The following is a 20533-nucleotide window of genomic DNA, read 5'->3' as shown; positions in this document are numbered from 1 at the left end:
GTGCCAAACATTTGTGAAACAGAAACGGTGTGAAGGAAGGGGACCATGAGATCCCTGTTTATTTATTCCTTTCATTTATTCCTAACCCAGCCTAACAAGAACCAGTTAAATTACCAGTGCTTTGGGTTCTAAAACCCATAGGTAATAGATTGGGCGAGCCAACGAGGACTGGTGGAGAGAAGGAGATGATTGGTACCAACGGCTTGTTGGTTGGTTTCCTGTGCAAAAGGAAAGAACGGCAGGGCAGGGTAGCACCCTGTGATTTAGTCCGCAAGTCAATTTACGAATACATTCCATTACTGGAACTCGGGGCTCAGGCTGGTAGTCTGGTCAAGTTAAAAATAGATACAACCCCCCCACCCTAAAAATAAAAATTAAAAATAAATATTTAAAAACCGCTTATTGATTTTGTATAAGAGAATGGTAATGGTTTTTGAAAGCCTTTATCAGCCCCGGAGTATTGTGCAGCTCTGTAAGCAGATGGTCACAATAATAATAAATTACAAAATCAACGACTTAAAGGCAAAAATTAAAAAGCAAAGAAAAAATAAAATAAAAACGACATAGATCCAACTTGAAGCCAAATTCAAATTCCCTCTGCATCACCAGTGTAACTCAGGCCGCGCAAATTGTGGGAATGGAATAGTAAGCGGAGGGGAAAAGCGTCTAAAGTAAAACAGCAAACAATAAAAAGCAAAGGACAAAAGAAAGTTACAGCCTTTCCAAAAAAATCCCCAAATAAAACCGAGGCAGATCACGAGGAACGTAGAAGACAAAGTTGGGCTCTCAAACACGGTAAAAAAAAAAACCTGGAGCCCAAGGGGGTGACCAAGAAGGGGGAAAAAAACTGGTTAAAGGTTAAACCCTTCACCCCTAACCAGTCGAGGGCAGCAGAAAGAAATCGGTTGGCTGGCAAAAATAGCTGCCATCCCTGGTCTCACTCCGGCGGAAGTGGTGGTAAGCCCTGCTCTCCTCTTGGATCCAGGACAGTGGCAAGGCGGGCGGGTTCCCAGATGCTCTGGCCCGCTTCTACATTTGTTGTTGCTCTCTGTACTTTGCTCTTAGCTTACGTTTCCCTTCCTTCCTACCTAAGTCATTCTCCGCAGACTCCTCCCCCTCCAGCTGCTTCTTCTTTCTTCATTCCCTCACCGCAAAGGCAGTGTAAGTATCCAAAACAAGCAAAAGCCAGCTTTAAAAAACCCCGCAATTAATATGCTTTTAAGGCAACAGGTTTTCATACACGTTTAAAAGGCTCTAAACCTTCTGCGACAGCATCTTTGTGCGCGTGTGTATGCTGAAACCTCAGAAAAATGATTTTAGGTAAAAGCACTTTCGTTTGTACCAATCATTCATCGAACAAAAAGCCTGTCTCCCCATTAATTTATTCCTAACTCCTCCTAAAGAAAAGAAACAGTTAAGTAACCATTGCCTTGGGTTCTAGACACCCTGGGTAACATTGTCTCCCGCACTTGGAGCTCATGGACAGTCCTGGCAAGAGGGACACATGCTGCCATGACTCAGAATAAAGGAGCTGATAGAAAGGAGCCCAGGATTCACGTAAAGAACGGCGAGCTAGAGAAGAGAAAACCGGGGAACCCACCTGAGGGACCCGAGAGGCCACGTAAATACGTCAATTACGTCAAAGAGCCTTTAAGAGGGAATTAGCGAAACTATTAAAGAAAAAGAAACATTTGTCATCCCTAGATAAGGTCCTTATGGTGTTTGATTCCCTCGCAAATTTGCTGATGATAAGTAAGGGCTGAGATCTGATAGACATTTTTCCCACACTCCGAGTATCTAGTGTCTCTCTATGAGGTGTGGAGCCGCTGATGTCGAATGAGATTTGAGCTCCGAGTGAAGGTTTTCCCACACTCACCGCATTCATAAGGTCTGGCTCCCATGTGGAGTCTCTGATGTTTCATAAGTGCTGAGTTGTCTATGAATTTTTTCCCGCACTCACGGCACCCATAGGGTCTCTCCCCTGTGTGGATTTTCTGATGCGTAAGAAGGTTGGATCGCCAAGTGAAGCGTTTCCCGCACTCAGAGCATCCATAGGGTCTTTCCCCCGTGTGGATTCTCTGGTGTTTAATAAGGCAGGATCTCTGAGTGAAGCTTTTCCCACATTCACAGCACGCATGCGGCCTCTCTCCGGTGTGGATTCGCTGGTGTTTAATAAGGTCTGAGCTGTCTGTGAAGGTTTTCCCGCACTCGCCGCATTCATAGGGTCTCTCTCCGGTGTGGATTCGCTGGTGTTTAATAAGGTCTGAGCTGTCTGTGAAGGTTTTCCCGCACTCGCCGCATTCATAGGGTCTTTCCCCCGTGTGGATCCTCTGATGTTTAATAAGCAGAGAGCTGTCCGTGAAGGCTTTCCCGCACTCACTGCATTCATAGGGTCTCTCTCCTGTGTGGGTTCGCTGGTGTGTAATGAGATTTGAGCTGCGAGTGAAGGTTTTCCCGCACTCACAGCATCCATAAGGTCTGTCCCCCGTGTGGATTCTCTGATGCTTCTTAAGCGATGAGCTGTCAATGAATTTTTTCCCACACTCACAGCACCCATAGGGTCGCTCTCCTGTGTGGATTCTCTGATGCACAATCAGGTTTGAACGCCGAGTGAAACTTTCTCCACACTCAGGGCATGCATAGGATCGGGTCCCTGTGTGGATTATCTGATGTCTAACAAGGCCTGAGCTCTGAGTGAAGGTTTTCCCACACTCACAGCATTCATGGGGTCTCTCTCCTGTGTGGATTCTCTGATGTTTAATGAGGGATGCTCTCTGAGTGAAGCTTTTCCCACACACACTGCATTCATAGGGTCTCTCTCCTGTGTGGATTCTCTGATGCGTAATGAGGTCTGAGCTCTGAGTGAAGCTTTTCCCGCACTCACAGCATTCGTGTGGTCTCTCTCCCGCATGGAATTTCTGATGTTTAACAAGGGCTGAGCTGTCAATGAAGTTTTTGCCACACTCATGGCATTTGTAGGGTCTCTCTCCTGTGTGTATCCTCCGATGTTTAATAAGGGATGATCTGTGAGTGAAGCTTTTCTGACATTCACGGCATTCATAGGGTCTTTCCCCTGTGTGGATTCTCTGATGTTTAAGGAGGACTGAGGGGCTACTGAAATTTTTCCCACACTCAGAACATGTGTTGTTTCTCTCCCTTGCCTGCATTTTCTGCTGGGCTGTGGTTTCCTTGAGGCATTTGTGAGGTCCTGAACTATTAATGGATTTATTCCTTTTCTCCCTTGGCTTGTTTCCCTGCTTCCTCTCTGGCCTGTGCTGACTCTCACGACCTTCTCTCTGCTCATGACTCCCGGAATCATCCTCTTGAGATATTTGCAATAATGCCCCGTGTGCTTCCTCTTGATCAGCATCTTCCTGCTGAGGTTTCTGCTCCTCCTTCTCACTCAGCATCCCATCACCTGTTGGCAGAAACAGGAATGGAAAAGGGGAGACCCAACCATGTTGGAAATTAGCTGCGGGGAAGAGGAAGTGCGAGATGTCCCTCATGTTCTGGCAATCCCTAATCCCTAGGGTTTTAATGAGACAACTCACATGCTTTAAATTAAGCACACACTTGGGTGGATTCAGACTGGTTGGCTTGGAAGGATTAGATTTTTATCAATAAATAATAAATACTAATAAATAAATACAAAATAAAAATAAATTTAATAATAATCATAAATAAATTAGATAATAAAATGTAAATGAATAATAAATAAATAAAAAATAAATACAAATAAATATCAATTTCACCGCAAACGCAAAAATCAACCAAAAATATTGCCATCGATAATCAAAATTTCAAATAGGGAAATTAAGAACAATGCTGTCTGAGAAAGCAGAGCTTGGCTTTACGATACCGACGTTGTATATTTCGACATGGGATGTTAGCGAGTTTGTTTTCCCAGTGAAAAAGCTTTAACGGTTTGAGTCTCAACATCTACTGCCATTAAATGATGATTGTCTGACTTCCCTGCCTAATTTCCTGCAACTGAAAACTTAAATTGATAAAAATTGGGAGGAAAAAAAAGTCTAAAACCTTTTATTTTGCACAATTATGAACATTTAAAAATAATAAAAATGGAAAAAAGCTTAAAAGTAAGTTCAAATTATAAAAAGAATTAATATAAAAATTTAATTCTGGCCAAGCCTACAAGTTGGTGACCTAAAGGTAAGGTTCCCTGGCCTCATTGCTATTCATCTGAGCTATGTAGTCCTGTATCTCCATACCGTAATACAGTTGAACTAGTGTTTTGTTCATCAAATTCTAGACCTGACCCCTCAGCTTCTAGAATACCTTCGAGTGAAGTTGGAGGCATTTAAAGTACCTTTTTTATCTTGGGCCTTGTTTCCTTCTTTCTACCCTCTTCTAAGGGTGTCTGATGCAACAACCATTCTGGCTCCGGGTTTTCTTCGCAGATCCCAAATTTTAGATTTAAAAAAAATGTTCACCCAGAGATCTTGTTCTGAAGATCACTTTATTGCTCACTGTGACGGGGCACGCTTTCCCCACACTGGTTCAGCAGGGGTTAACCCTGCTCTGCGGGCCGACGAGGTCACACCCCCTCGACTCTGCTGGGCCTGCTCTGGCTGGAACCCAGGTATAAAAGGCAGCAGCTCCGCTCAGTTGGGGCTGATCTCTGAGGAGGGAGGATGCACCTGGCAGGCTTCTGCCCAGGAGCTGCAGAAGCCCCAGACCATGGGAGCCAGAGGCACCGAGACGCAAGCGGATGGCCACACAAGGGGGATTAGAGCCACCGGGAACTGTGTAGATTGAGGAACCTGGAGGCCCAGAGGTGCCCAGACCACGGCATCAGGGACAGGGTAGGAAGTAGCCCATGGGGGACTAGCTGTTGTGCCAGGTGACATCAGCGTGGTACGGCCGGATCCCTGATGACTTTTGCCACTTACGGGGTCCTGGGCTTGGACCTGGTGGAGCAGGGAGGGCCCGAGTCCCCCTACCCCAGCCACCACCCACCCCATGGTGGTGGTCCACTTTCTCCCCATTGGCCATCAGCTATGCAGCCCTGAGGGAGAGGGCAGCCATATTGACTCTGGTCATTGGGCCACGGAGCCCTGAGGGAGGGGGCAGCCATATTGCCTTTGGTCATTAGATTATTACGTCCTGAGAGAGAGGGCAGCTATATGGCCTTTGGTCTCTACACCGCACCACCCCAAATCTCAGGGAGATAGGGTGGACTCAGCCACGGGGCAATAACATCCCCTACCCTGCCCCAAAAGGGGGACAGGGCGTGCTTGCACCGTGACATTCACCAACTCAGGGAGCACCAGTCCTAACAATTTACCTGTAAAGTCTGCATAACCATCTACACAGAATGCTTTTAGCTTCAAAATAAAGAGCGAGCAACTGCTGCGTGGATGGGAGTGGAGGAAGGACAGTGCTGGCTTTGAGCCAGCAATAGTGTAGGCAGGAGCTCTGCAAGCTTCCTCAGACAGAACCACCAACAACTAATAGTTTGGTCCTACAAAACCCCGGCTGTTTCCATTGCCTTCTCTTGAGCCAGTTGCAGCCAACTGGAACGTTGTGGAGCGGGCCAGGATAAAAGCAAACTCCTTTCCATGTTTGGTCGGAGACGAATTTTGAACCCACAGCTAAGCGGCTGGCACACCGCCCTGTTGGCAAGTATTGACCTAACAGGGAAAGGGTTACATGGGTTCTGCTGACTCCCTGAGGCAGACGCGTTCTTCGCCCAACTGATTAGAAGTCTAAGGGAAGTGTGTGATTGTGACCCAATGTGAGTCCCTCCATGCCATGCGGCAAGGAGTTACAAGAATATCCTGACCTGACACGTACATTCTGCTTCAACAAAAAAATCTCTCCCGTGAGGTTATAAACGAAGCCAGGGTCATAAGAATGGCCACACTGGGTCAGACCAGGGGTCCATCTAGCCTAGTATCCCGTCTTCCGACACAGGCCAATGCCAGCTGCTTCAGAGGCAATAAACAGAGCAGGCGATCGTCAACTGATCCATCCCTTGTTGCCCACTCCCAGCTTCTGGCAATCAGGAGGCTAGGGACACCCAGAGCATGGGGTGGATCCCTGACCATCCTGGCTAATAGCCATTGATGGACCTATCCTCCATGAACGTATCTAGTTCTTTTTTGAACCCTGTTAGTGGCTTGGCCTTCAGAACATCCTCTGTCAAGGAGTTCCCCAGGTTGACTGTGCATTGTGTGAAGAACTACTTCCTTTTTCTTGTTTTAAACCTGCTGCCTATTCATTTTATTGGGTGACCCCTCGTTCTTGTGTTATGTGAAGGAGAAAATAACACGTCCCTATTCACTTTCTCCACACCAGTCATGATTTTATAGACCTCTATCATGGCCTCTCTTAGTTGTTTCTTTTCCAAGCTCAAAACTCCAGTCTATTAACCTCTCCTCATACGGAAGCTGTTCCGTACCCCTAATCATTTTTGATTGACCTTCTCGGTACCTTTTCCAATTCCAACAGATCTTTTTTGAGATGGGGCAACCACATCTGTGCACAGTATTCAAGATCTGGGTGCATCATGGATTTATATAGAGACAACATGATATTTTGTGTCTTATTCTCTATCCCTTTGTTAATGATTCCCAATATTGTTACCTTTTTTGACTATCCACAATGACTCCAACATCCCCTTCTTGAGTGGTAACAGTTAACTTAGACCCCATCGTTCAGTATGTATAGTTGAGATGATGTTTTCCGATGTTTATTACTTTGCATTTATCAACATTGAATTTCATCGGCCATTTTCTTGTCCAGTCATCCAGATTTCTGAGATCCCTTTAAAACTCTTCGCAGCCTGGTTTGGACTTAACTATCTTGAGTAGCTTTGTACTGTCTGCACATTTTGACACCTCACTGTTTACCTCCTTTTCCAGAAAACTTATGAATATGTTGAACAGTACTGGTCCCAATACAGACCCCTGGGGAACATCATTGTTTATCTCTCTCCATTCTGACAATTGAACATTTATTCCTACAGTTTGTTTCCTATCTTTTAACCAGTTAATGATCCATAAGAGAACCTTCCCTCTTATCCCATAACTGCTTACTTTGCTTAAGAGCCTTTGATGAGGAACCTTGTCAAGGCTTTCTGAAAATCTAAGTACACGATATCCACTGGATCCCCCTTGTCCACATGATTGTTGCCCTCAATGAATTCTAGTAGACCGATGAGGCATGATTTCCCTTTAGAAAGCCATGTTGACTCTTCCCCAACAAATTGTGTTCATCCATGAGTCTGATAATTCTGTTCTTTACTAGAGTTTCAACTAATTTGCCCGATATTGGAGTTAGGCTTGCCAGCCTGTAAATGCCAGGATCTCCTCTGGAGCCTTTTCAAAAAATTGGCATCACTTTAGCTACCCTCCAGTCATCGGGTACAGAAGCGGATTTCAACGATAGATTACATACCACAGTTAGCAGCTCTGCAATTTCACATTTGACTTCCTTCAGAACTCTTGGGTACATGCCATCTGGTCCTGGTGACTTATTACTGTTTAATTTATCATTTTTTTTCCAAAACCTCTTCGAATGACACCTCAATCTGGGACAGTTCCTCAAATTTGTCACCTAAAAAGAATGGCTCCGGTGTGGGACTCTCCCTCGCAATCTCTGCAGGGAAGACTGATGCAAAGAATTAATTTAGTTTCTCAACAATGGCCTTATAATCCTTGAGAGCTGCTACAGTACCTCGATTGTCCAGCGGCCCCCTGTCTGTTTAGCAAGCTTCCTGCTTCTGCTGTGCTTAAAAATTTTGTGGTTGTTACTTTTTGAGTCTTTGGCTAGTTGCTCTTCAAATTCTTTTTTGGCCTGCCTGATTGTACTTTTACACATGGCTGTGACGTTATCTGAGTAAACTGTGACCATATAGATCATTGTTGCAACCACTGTTATATATTTGCAACAAATCTTGTTCAAAATGGGTCATGTAAGATGTCTATGGAGAGGTTACGATTTGCTGGTTATGGTTACGCTATCTGTATGCATGTATCATTCTTGTATTTGAAGTTATGAGTGTTGGCTCTACACCTGTATTTCAAATGTTGGCTCCTGGGGTAATGCCCACAAGGTAGTTAGCCAGTGCATCTTGGCGGGATTATTCAATTGTGTGGCCCATTAGAGGACACTTGACTTACAGTTGGAGATGCCGATCTACTCTTCATGGACTTTCCTGCCAGGACTAAGTGAAGTCATGCATTGACAAGCGACTTGCCCATGTGACTCCAAACTCCATCTTGTACCTGTAATTTTCCACTAGCTGGGCTGAGGGCTTTGTTTGAAACAATGGGTTTCCCTCCACAAGGCAGAAGCTATAAAAGGCCCTGGAAACATCTCCACTGTGCCTCTATCCTGGACTATGGACTTATACTAATGGGAGTATTCTCAGCAATTGACTGAGGACCAACCAGTGATTTGGAAGCAGCCAGAGACTTGACTTAAGCCAGCAGTTTAGTCCATCATTACTCCAAGCCTGAACCATTTATTGTATGTATTTGGCTCCTGTAACCAATTTTAACTCTCACCTTTCTTTCTTTCTTTTTATAAATAAACCTTTAGATTTTAGATACCAAAGGACTGGCAACAGCGTGGTTTTTGGGTAAGATCCGAGTTGTATATTGACCTGGGCCTGTGGCTGGTCCTTTGGTGAAATTGGTTTTAAAGGACCACTCCTCTATTAGTCTAGTGTTTCTGGCGGTGATACAAGGACTGGAATTCCTAAGGAAACTGCTGTTCTGACTTATTGTTAGCCAATGTCGTGAAACAGAAGTTTACTTTTGTTGGTTTGGTGTATCTCATGGGAGAGTAACCTCCTGTTTTGGGGTATGTCCACCCTATTTCTCAGCAGTTTGTCCAGAATTTAGGTATTGTCAGTTGTGACCCACAAAGGAACGGTTACGTTGGCTTTCCACAGTTTATGCTCCTTTCTCTTTTCCTCAATAGGATTTAACTTCCTTTTTGCCTCTAACAGCTTCTTTTACTTCGCAGTTTAGACACGAAAGAAAGAGTCATTTATAGTGTCAAGAAACTTTATCTCTGCATCCTGTCCTAAGGTGACTTGTACCCAGTCAATATGGGGATAGTTGATATCCCCCGTTATTGAGTTTATTTTTATAGCCTCTCTAATCTCCCTGAGCATTTCACGGGCACTCTCACCGTCCTGGTCCACCAAGTAAGTGTTGGAGAGATGGAAATAAATCAAGGACCGAATTTCCCCAAAATTCTTTCCCACAGGGTAGGGGGATCAATTCTGCCTGTAAATCCCATCTGAGCACTCAGGGGGTAGGCAGGTCAAAGAGGGAGCTACTGGCAGGTGTCACTCAGGATGGGTAGGACGTCATGAACGACATCTGCCCTGAGGATACAAACCTGCTGGGGACAATTCTGATCTCGGAGAACTCACAAGGTCTCGGTTGGGAATCCCAGCTGTGTCCTTCAGACACGGACAGGTTTCGAATTGATTTCATGATTCCTCACCTGTGTATGCGCCCCTGAGGCGCTCCGTCTCCTCTGAATCAAGGAGATCTGGGACCCACGGCTCTTTGTCTTGTTCCAGGTGAGAGAGCTCATCAGGTTGAAAAACGGGAAACTCTGCACAGGGAAAGGAAACCAGCTGGGTGCACAGGAGATTTCTCACAAATGTATTTTTGTTTCAACCCCAACCCATTTTGACGTAGCAATATGCAGAGGCTAGTGCCCAGATGCTCAAATGCGTAGGACATTTTGCTGAAAGAGGGATTGAACAAACCCCATCTCTGCTGAGAAAACACACCGCCCAAAAATCCCCCTCAAAAGGGGGCCTAAAATACAGAGACTGTAACTCCATGGCCTAGAAAGTGAAGATTGCAGCCAGCAGGGAAACCACCTACTTCTTTCCGAGAAAGAGAGGACAAGAGAAAAAACAGAGCGTCACAGGGAAGCTGGGAATAGCGAGCATGGGTTGGTGGGGTTCAGAGGGCTAATGTGTGTTATGCTTTTTGCCTGCATTTTACAGGAGGTTCTCTGGGGAGTTGTGCCCACCAAAACCAAAATTTCTGGGCTACAAGCAGTATTTTAAAGTGCTCTAATATCCACAGGCAGATTACGACTTGGTCTGCTCTTTTAAATCTGGCAGCATACTTCGCTCAGTCACCATCCATCTCACGCTGACAGGTGTGAAGAGTCACACCCTGAACCAAAAAACATTATAGTCTAGGCCCAGAGAATTAACTTCTTTAACACAGAGTTTGGGTTGCCAAGGGCTGCCGCGTGTCCTTCCAGAACGTGGACCGTAACGAAACTTAGAGCTCTGAAAACCAGGGAATGAAGAGTGAAAGTAGACCCCATCCCGGCACCATAACCTTAACTCTGCCCCCGTCCCTTAACTCTGGAGCTGGCATTAGCCACTGACTATGGGGCAGTAAGGGTGGTACACAGGTTACTCAACTACTGAGGAAATGGCAGATTCTCTTGGGAGTCTTCAAGTCAAGGCTGGAGTATTTAGTCTAACACAAACCAATATAAAAGTAACAGGAGAAAATTCTATGGTCTGTGTTATACAGAAGGTCAGAGGTGATGACCAAATAGTCCCTTGGGCCTTAAAATCTATGAATTTATAATAGAGATGAGGAAGGATATGCCATTGTCTGTGTTGTGTTCACAGATGGGAATACCAGCATTTATCTGCATGCCCTCCAGCTGTGTGCAGTGTGTCACCTGTAACGATGGAGGGATTAGTTGGAGCATCTTGGCAGAGCTGTGACTGTGACATAAAGGGAGGTGCCTGTGATTCTTGAAGGAGCAAGTCTGCCTCATTTCAGTGCTGAGTGTTGTAGGTTGCAACAATAAAAGGTGCACAAGGGTGTGTTCTTTCCATCCGCATTGTCGGCACTCCGGGGGCTCACATGCTAGCCCTCTCTAGGGTTTAGAGAAGGGCAATAGACGGCGATGACTCAGAAGGAATCATTTGCCAGAGGCTGGGAATGGGCGACAGGGGATGGATCACTGGGTGATTCCCTGTTCGGTACATTCCCTCTGGGGCACCTGGCATTGACCAATGCTGGAACACTAGATGGACCTTTGGTCTGACCCAGTGTGGCCGTTCTTACCCCTCCGGGGCAAAGACGTGGTGATATTTGGCAAGTCTGTGATAGTTAGTGTGACGTAGGCGGCAAGCTTAGTGCCGGCCGGGTGTGTCGGAAGCTTCTGTTCGCTATGCCGGACCTAAACCCGAGTTTTACCTGAGCCAAGAGAATATGTGAGCCTTTGTGCTGTACGGCCCCTGTGCTCTGTAGTGAGCAGGGCAGAGGGCTAGTGTGTGTGTCCTTCGCATGTCGGGGTCATGCTGAAACAGGGCAGAGTTAAGGTTACATTGTGGGGGTGACATGAACGTTAACTCTGCATTTCCCCTTCTAAGAACCGAGGGGACAGGAATCCTTACCCAGCGAGGTCACATTCTCATAGGTCTCCTGCATGACGTCTCTGTAGAGGGCTCTCTGAGCGGGGTCCAGCAGGGCCCACTCTTCCCCGGTGAAATACACAGCCACCTCCTCGAAGGTCACCGGCCCCTGAAAGAGCAAGAGCCCCCCACTCAGGACCTGCTGCCCCACTATTCATGGGAGGCTCAGGGCCAATCAAACGGATACAGAGTCAGAGGAGTCCCACGCACAACCCAACTGCCATGGGTCTATTCTAAAACCTTAGCCCTGGATTTATCAAGTCCCAGCAAGTCCATCAAGCCTTGCCCCCCTCCCTTTCTCCACCCTGTGCACTTCCTGCACCCTCCCACCTCTAGATCAACCCCCCCCTTCCTGTGTATTCACTGTCCCGCCGGCTCCTGCGGGAACCCCCCAGCATCCCTACCTGAGCCAGCTCTGCCATGCCCATTTCCCTTCCCCGGGCAGGCTGGGAGAATCTGGAGGGACCCGGGGATGTCATTCTGCAGCCTGTCAGGGGGAGAAGGGTTATTTGGGGGGGATTTCAGAACAGACTTTAGGTCATTTCACATCACGCGTCTCACGGGCGATTTCTCTGCAGAGACGTTTTAGATTCTCGCGCTGGGGAAATGCTCGGTCACTCCAGTGTAGACGCCCTCCCCTCCCACCAGGGCTAAACCCACTGAGACCCTTTAAACCTGATATTCCCCAGGACGGCGCGTTCCCCCAACAGAGGGGGGACTATGCAGAGCTAGGGACCAGGCAAAATCTGTCCAGTGCTGAGACAGGAACTGGATCTGAGCAGGTCAGCACATTGTGGGACAGATTTATTATCATCTTCAGCGAAGAAAATCTCACCCCCCACTTCCTGCATGTTTAGCCCTCAAGGACACCTATTCTCGGTCAGCCTCTTGAGACACACACAAGCAAATTCAATAGGGTCAGACTTGTTACGGGTTTTATTCTCATTTCCTACTAAATATAAGGGGTTCACACACAAAACAAAGGTGATCCCTCCTTTGAAGTCCGGATGAAAAGTATGAAAAATATGAATGTGCCCTACAACAGCTCCCTCCTCATTCACAATGAGCACGCAGAGCTAGTCTGTCTGCCGTATCCCAGCCCCACTGCTCAGCCCCACAGCTGGGCTCCACCCCTCCTCACGCCTGAGACTCAGCTGCCCACAACTGACCATTTTCACTCACTCATGGAGGCTTTCAGACTCCTCAGGGTCTGGATATTTTGTCCTTGTCCCATCCTAGTTCACACCATTCGGGCGGTTGTTCCTTTCCCCAAAGGGAAACACCCCCCCTGAGATCTGGATTCGCTCTGAATCCCCATCAGACGTCACAGCAGGAGTGAATCAGCCACAGGGCTCACCCGGCTTCCCCTTGTTCCACCCTTCCCAGGTGCACATCGGGGCTGGAGGCCATGATGCCCTGTCGCGAACATGGTAATTGGTCTGAAATCTCCCCCCGGCCCATCAGAGACGGACACGTACCTGTGTCACTCCCCAGCTCCCGTCGCAGCGTCTCTAGGGGAAGGAGAGGACGGGAGAGAGGAGGATTCAGACTCTCGTGTTCATAGAGAAATCCCCATTGGTTATTAATGTAACTGCTTTAAACTACGGGACGGGGACACAGACCGAGGCCCACAATGCAGTCGCTGTAGACAGAGCCAGCCCCACAGGGCGACTCCCATGGGGAAGGGCGACTCGCGGAGCTGGGGCTGCGAGATGGAGCCCGGGGGCAGTGACATCCCGAGAGTCCCCGACTCCTCCCCAGGGCCGGGGTCGCTCTAACCAGAGGAGACGCCACCCCCAGACTCCCACTCACCTTTGAATCCCCGCAGGACCTGCTGCAGGACGGCACTTGTCAGAGAGAAATCGCTGAGCCTCCTCTCCAGCTCCGCAAACCCCGGCTCCGGCTCCCGAAACGCCCCGTCCTCCCTGCTGGGGAAAGAGGGAGGGGTGAGAAATGGGCCTGGATGCCCAGACCCTGAGCCCAGCAACCCCCAAACTCCAGCAAACCTGGATCTGTGTTTTGCAGCCCGGGATGGGCACTGTTCTAGTGAGTCACCTGCCTTCAGCCCTGTGCCGGCCACGGGCCCAGAGAGGTGGGACACGGGGAAACACTGGGGCACGGAACGGAGACAAGTTCAGGAGCTTTCTCCGGGACGCCCTGGTTCTGTGGGGAGCCGGGCCACCTCCCACACTCGGATATTCCAGCAACAAGGGGCTCCAGCACTGGGATTACATGGAAAGGGAGGAGACACAGACCAAAGAGTGGGTGTGTCCCACAGACACAGCCCAGATCTCCAGCAGGGAACGAACGTGGGCCCTTAAACACCACAAGCCCTGAGCCCTTCAGCTAAACGAGTAACCCTGGGGTGTCCAACTCCTTTGGAGGAGAGGGCCGTATTCCACTTTCCGTCATGGTCAGTGGCCCGGGGCATCTATTTAGGACTCCGTCCCCCACCTCCCTTCGCAGCAGGACACCCACTGCTCTCGGTGGGACACCCAGGCGCGAAGGACAAGGGGAGACGCTGCCCGGGGAACAGGAAATGACACTGCTATTTACAAAGTCCTTCACTGTCACAATCAATATCACTCCGACTCCCACACACCCCTTTATGGCCCCTGCTATTTCTACCCTTCCTTTGCCACCCTCCTTCCTCTAGTTATCTCTTGCTTCCTTGTCCTTGCGTCTCTCCAAAGTCCTCCCGAAGACAACCCTCTATTCCCACCTCTCGAAGGCTTCATTCCCACCCGCTCAAGCGATTAGCCAGGGAACACTGAATGTTGACATCAAAGTGTCGGCAGGCCAACGAGATTAACGGAGGCCAAGGGCATTCACACCCCTCTGAGCCGCTGTTTCAGGCTGTCTGCAGACTCAGGAAGGCAACATTTTCTCCATGTCCATTTGGGAGGGTTTCTTTGCAACCAGGAGGGCTAGAAACTTAAAAAAAAAAAAAATCGAAAGCTGAGATTCTGCACACTCTGAAGACGTGACGTGGCCCCATAAATACGTCAGACAGCCTGGGTCTGGCCCCTGGCCCATATGTCTCTCAGCCCTGGTGGGACGTATCAGCCGTCAGAGACTAACAGGCTCTTCCCCTTGCTGAGGCAGCCACGAGGGGACACAGAATCACAGGCTCTAAGCCCGCGTGTCACGCTGCCGGGGCAGGGGGACGCCCTGTATTCAGTGCGGTTAGCAGACCTAACACGCCATGGGGGGAGGGAGACAGAGCCCAGGACTTACCTGCCCCCAGAGCTCCCAGCACCCTGGAGAGGAGAGAAAGGAGAGGCCGTCAGAGGGGGTGTCCCAGGCTGGGGAAGCCTCCTGCTCCGCAGGGAATCACCATGGGAGCCTCTGGTATTTAGGGGAATTTCAGACCCTCAGGTTCTGGTTCAGAGACCAGCTGCCGTCTCCCCCCCGTCCCCACCAGCAGGGACAGTTGCTCTCAGCAGCACCAGCAATCCCTGCTGGGAGGTGGAAAGTTTCTCCCCGGCCACTTTAGAGGCAGAAAATGTTTCTCTGCCTTGAGAGTCAAATTCCTCCCAGTGCCGAGAGCCCCGCAAGCCCTCTGGCCCCAGTAACCCATTAACCTGGTGAGAGTGGGATTTTAGGCCTGGCTCGGGACCTCTGCACGGGGGAGGGGATTTACAGACATTTACAGCAGAGGAGAGAAGGTCTCGGGGTTGCAGCGCCCAGGACCCATCCCTGGTGCTGCCACAGACTCAGTATGTGAACTGGGGCAGCGCTCTGCCCCTCCCTGTGCCTCAGTTTCCCCCTTTCTCCCATAGGGATAATTGCCCAACCCCCCTTTGTAAAGTGCTTTGGGGTCTGGGGCGGAGACGCTCCTACAGGAACGCTGCGTGTGGTCATTGCAACGACAGCCTGACCTGCAGGGGTGGGCTCAGGGACTGCTGCTCCTTCTCTCCTCCCAGCTCCCCGAGCAGGGAAATCTCCCGGGACACTCGGCAGGCGCCCGCATCCCTTCTCTGGGCAATGGCTCTCTCTAGCTCTTCCAGCCGGGACAGCAGCCACTGCTCCTGCTCCGCCAGAAACCCTCGCAGATCCCGCCACTCCCAGACCATCTTCTGCCTCTCGGCTGCCGTCCGGCTCTGCAGCCACAGGGAGAGGGCGGGTGGGTACCGGGGGAGACCCATAAATGCCCCTCCCGGCGGGTGGGGGAGTTATTTCCCAGAGCACGGGATCTCTTGCGCTGGCGGATGGGAAGGTTATTTATCCCAGCAAGGGTGGACGGATCAGGGCAGGGGTGAGCTGTACATCGCTCATGGGGGGGGGTGACTGTTCTCCCCAAAACCTCATCCGATTGCTCTGGGCCAAACTCTCCATCTCTGCAGCCGGCATTTCCTCCCCATTCCCCCAGGTGCGGGAAAGGCTCCCCGGTCACTGTGACACGCAGACAGCCCGTGGGCAGGGGCTCTGGGCTCACACAGACTGACCCGCTCCTGCCCAGCAGCCTCCCGCACCCTACGGGCACCATGCCACCCCCGTGTCGGACCCTGGGCTCCGGTGGGGACGGGTCCCTGGCTGAGGCTGGCAGGCCGGGCCCTGCATTCGCCGTCACTCGGGGCACCGGGATCCCTGGTGAACCTGGGCCCTGGGCACCTACCAGCAGCTCCTGGCTTTGCCGCGGCTCCTCGGCTTCGGCTGCTTCTCTCTCTTTTCCCAGAGGGGCCCGACGCTCTCGGGGGGGCTCCTGGAAGAAGCAGGGGAGGGGGGTTACACACTGCTGCAAACGGCCTCACAACGGCCCGATTTCAGGGCCCGTCCTGCCCTGCCGAGCCCCTGGGACTCAAGGAGACTTTTTTTCCAGGTCTCATTCAACCTCCGTGAGGACAATCTGGGAGGCGATGGTGAAATGGGCGGGGGGGGGGGGGGGGAGATTTTCCAGAGGAAACACAGAACCCCGTGGTGAAGTGACAGGGGTGCAGGCCGACCCCCAAGATAAAAACCTGCGACCTGACCTAATTTGCTCCCAGTAGCCGTTACTCATGAGGAAGTTTGTCCTTATTTGCCGACTTGCCCCAAGTTGCTACCTCTCCCCTTTCCCGTCTTCTGGTCCGCGGGGAGCAAATTGGGGGTACCTCGGTCACAGGCTGATGCCTCTGACATTGTGCAACTCTTCGGGCTGCATTGGGCCCGGGGGCCCTACTTTGGCCATCCCTGCCACCAAATTACAAATCACAGGAGAAAAACCACAGCCAATTGAGAGACGAGAAACAAGCCAGATGCCAGGGCTACGACTAGGACCGACTGACTTCGAGAGATTTCCCAGGCGTATTTGTGATTAAACTATAAATTAAACCCCACCCGTATCTGCACAGCGACAGGACGGGTACGCGAGGACGTGCTAAAAGTAACGAAGAGAGCCTTTCAGAAAAGGGATCGGTAAAAAGGGGCAAATGGCTCTTGCAAATGGAGCCCAAGGAAGGGAGCGCCATTCAGGGACTCCCAGCAGCCGACCAGACAAATCTGGGACCCGCGCGGAGACTTTACGCTGCCGGACGCCCTGATCCGGGAGTCTTTGTTTCTGAGGGGGGTGTATGCAAAATATTTCCCTGAATCCAGTCCCCGGCAGCCCCCCCGGCCGGTGACGGCAGACAGGGGCGGCAGTGACTGGCCGGGGAGGGCCCGGGCCTTGAAGCACCCGCCCTGGGCAGCCCGGGCTGAGAGGTGCCCTCTGGGGGAGGGGAAATAAAAAAGCCCCTCTGCCCCCCCATTATTGCCAACACGGGGGGCTCAGCCCCCTCCACGGTGACTCTCCCCCCCTCCCGCCCCTGCCTGGGCCGGGTTTTACCCTCTGCCAGGGCCTCGCCCCGCCCCAGCCCTGACTGTGCCCCCCAGCCCCCCCTCTCCGAACCCTGCCTCCAGCTGCTGGGCACCCCCCAGCCAGTCAATTGCCACCCCCTGCTCACACCCTGGGCGCCCCCCTTCTCCTCTTTTTAACCCCCTGTAAAAAGCGGGACACAGGCTGGGATGGGAAGTAAGGGCAGGGAGAAGGGGGGGGGGGGGGGCTTCAGCGGATGTTACTGAGCACGCGCAGCACAACCCCAGTAGCAAATTCTGCCAGAGAGCAGATTGCTCCCCCCCAACCCACTTCAGACGCTCCCACGGCTCCAGCCCCAGCCCCCAAAGCTCCCACAGGGCCAGATCTGAACACGGACCCTCCCCCCACCCCAACACCCCCAAACCCCCAGCTCTGCCCCCCACCCCCCAACAAACTCCCAGCTCTGCCCCTCCACCCCCAACATCCCTCCCAAACTCTCAGCTCTGCCCCTCCACCCCCCAACACCCCCCCAAACTCCCAGCTCTACCCCTCCACCATCCCCCCAGCTCTGCCCCCCACCCCCCAACATCCCCCCCAAACTCTCAGCTCTGCCCCCCACCCCCCAACATCCCCCCAAACTCCCAGCTCTGCCCCCACCCCCCAACATCCCCCCAAACTCTCAGCTCTGCTCCTCCACCCCCCAACACCCCCAAACCCCCAGCTCTGCCCCCCACCCCCCAACATCGCCCCCAACCTCCCAGCTCTGCCCCCCACCCCCCAACATCCCCCCCATTCCCCCAGCTCTGCCCCCACCCCCCAACATCCCCCCCATCCCCCCAGCTCTGCCCCCACCCCCCAACATCCCCCCCATCCCCCCAGCTCTGCCCCCACCCCCCAACATCCCCCCAAACTCTCAGCTCTGCTCCTCCACCCCCCAACACCCTCCCAAACTCCCAGCTCTGCCCCCCACCCCCCAACATCCCCCCCAAACCCCCAGCTCTGCCCCCCACCCCCCAACATGCCCCCAAACCCCCAGCTCTGCCCCCCACCCCCCAACATCCCCCCAAACCCGCAGCTCTGCTCCTCCACCATCCCCCCAGCTCTGCCCCCCACCCCCCAACACCCCCCCAAACTCTCAGCTCTGCCCCCCTCCCCCCAACATCCCCCCCAACCTCCCAGCTCTGCTCCCCCAACATCCCACAAAACCCCCAGCTCTGCCCCCCGCCCCCCAATATCCCCCCCAAACTCCCAGCTCTGCCCCCCACCCCCCAACATCCCCCCCAAACCCCCAGCTCTGCCCCCCACCCCCCAACATCCCCCCAAACCCCCAGCTCTGCCCCTCCACCATCCCCCCAGCTCTGCCCCTCCAGCCCCCAACACCCCCCCAAACTCTCAGCTCTGCTCCTCCACCCCCCAACATCCCCCCAAACCCCCACCTCTGCCCCCACCCCCCAACATCCCCCACCTCTGCCCCCCACCCCCCAACATACCCCCAAACCCCCAGCTCTGCTCCTCCACCATCCCCCCAGCTCTGCTCCTCCACCCCCCAACATCCCCCCCAAACCTCCAACTCTGCCCCCACCCCCCAACATCCCCCACCTCTGCCCCCCACCCCCCAACACCCCCCCAAACCCCAGCTCTGCCCCCCAACTAAACACCCCCCCAAACATCCCCCTGCTCCAAGCAACATCCTGGCCCCAGCACCAGCCGTTCCCCCCAGCCCGGCTCTGACCCCCAGCGCCACCCCCCAGCCCCCGGGCCCAGCCCGGGCTCCCCGCGTGTCCGCCCCACGCGTGTCCCCGCCCGCTCCGCGCTGCCCCCGGCCCCGCCGCGGCGGACTCACCCAGGGCTCCCGGGCCCGGGGACGGGGGGGGGCAGGAAGGGGCGGCTCCTCCCCGGGCCTGGCCCTGCCAGCCCCCGCCTCTCCCCCCAGCTCTGCCCCCCACATTGTCACGTGTGTCCTCCCCCCCGCCCCTCTGGCTGCCCGCGCTCGGGGTCTCCCGCGGGCGGGGGGGTTTCCCCGCGTGTCCCAAACACCCTGCGTGGGGCCCGGAGGGGCAGGGCCGGGCCCGGGCAGGAGCCGCCCCTTCCTGCCCCCCCCGGGCCCGGGAGCCCTGTGTGAGTCCGCCGCGGCGGGGCCATGGCCGGGGCCGGGGCCGGGGCCGGGAGCGGCGCGGTGGGGCCGGGGGCGGCGCGGAGCGGGCGGGGACACGCGTGGGGCGGACACGCGGGGAGCCCGGGCTGGGCCCGGGGGCTGGCGCTGGGGGTCAGAGCCGGGCTGGGGGGAACGGCTGGTGCTGGGGCCAGGATGTTGCTTGGAGCAGGGGGATGTTTGGGGGGGTGTTTAGTTGGGGGGCAGAGCTGGGGTTTGGGGGGATGTTGGGGGAGCAGAGCTGGAAGGTTGGGGGGTGGGGGGCAGAGCTGGGGGTTAGGGGGGATGTTGGGGGCTGGGGGGCAGAGCTGGGGGTCAGAGCCGGGCTGGGGGGAACGGCTGGTGCTGGGGCCAGGATGTTGCTTGGAGCAGGGGGATGTTTGGGGGGGTGTTTAGTTAGGGGGCAGAGCTGGGGTTTGGAGGGATGTTGGGAGGTGGGGGTTTGGGGGGATGTTGGGGGGTGGAGGGGCAAAGCTGGGAGGTTGGGGGAGATGTTGGGGGAGCAGAGCTGGGAGGTTGGGAGTGATGTTGGGGGGTGGGGGGCAGAGCTGGGGGATGGTGGAGGAGCAGAGCTGGGAGTTTGGGGGGGTGTTGGGGGGTGGAGGAGCAGAGCTGAGAGTTTGGGGGGGATGTTGGGGGTGGAGGGGCAGAGCTGGGGGGATGGTGGAGGGGCAGAGCTGGGAGTTTGGGGGGATGTTGGGGGGTGGGGGCAGAGCTGGGGGTTCTGGGGGATGTTGGAGGGTGGGGGACAGAGCTGGGGGTCAGAGCCGGGCTGGGGGGGAACGGCTGGTGCTGGGGCCAGGATGTTGCTTGGAGCAGGGGATGTTTGCGGGGGTGTTTAGTTGGGGGGCAGAGCTGGGAGTTTGGGGGGGATGTTGGGGGGTGGGGGGCAGAGCTGGGGGTTTTGGGGGATGTTGGGGGAGCAGAGCTGGGAGGTTGGGGGGGATGTTGGGGGGTGGGGGACAGAGCTGGGGGGATGGTGGAGGGGCAGAGCTGGGAGTTTGGGGGGATGTTCGGGGGTGGGGGGCAGAGCTGGGAGTTTGGAGGGGTGTTGGGGGGTGGGGGGCAGAGCTGGGAGTTTGGGAGGGTGTTGGGGGGTGGAGGAGCAGAGCTGAGAGTTTGGGGGGATGTTGGGGGGTGGGGGCAGAGCTGGGGGGATGGG

The 20533-nt window shown here is 53.5% G+C and overlaps 2 protein-coding genes across 9 annotated transcripts in view; one reads left to right on the top strand and one right to left on the bottom strand.

Annotated features, from left to right (window-relative positions):
- Positions 1-1663: 1663 nt before the first annotated feature.
- On the bottom strand, positions 1664-19309 carry LOC125628708 (uncharacterized). Its single transcript, XM_075123912.1, has 10 exons — positions 19063-19309; positions 16062-16148; positions 15325-15546; positions 14681-14703; positions 13256-13371; positions 12922-12954; positions 11848-11930; positions 11426-11552; positions 9484-9597; positions 1664-3418 (listed from the first exon to the last, which is right to left on the bottom strand). The coding sequence occupies exons 1-10, from the start codon at positions 19165-19167 to the stop codon at positions 1809-1811; spliced, it is 2520 nt and encodes an 839-aa protein (XP_074980013.1). The 5' UTR covers positions 19168-19309; the 3' UTR covers positions 1664-1808.
- A 47-nt stretch (positions 19310-19356) lies between these two features.
- The window catches only part of LOC142070329 (E3 ubiquitin-protein ligase TRIM7-like), a 31691-nt gene continuing 30514 nt past the window's right edge, over positions 19357-20533 (top strand). For all 8 annotated transcript variants that reach the window (XM_075124024.1, XM_075124022.1, XM_075124025.1 and 5 more), the window contains exon 1: positions 19357-19395. In XM_075124024.1, the coding sequence (XP_074980125.1) occupies positions 19360-19395 (36 nt within the window). In that variant the 5' untranslated portion in view covers positions 19357-19359. The remainder of the gene's footprint in view (positions 19396-20533) is intronic.

This window comes from Caretta caretta, chromosome 28, assembly GCF_965140235.1.
Source record: "Caretta caretta isolate rCarCar2 chromosome 28, rCarCar1.hap1, whole genome shotgun sequence".
NCBI classification, from domain to species: domain Eukaryota; kingdom Metazoa; phylum Chordata; order Testudines; family Cheloniidae; genus Caretta; species Caretta caretta.
This window is presented reverse-complemented; position numbering and strand designations above follow the sequence as displayed.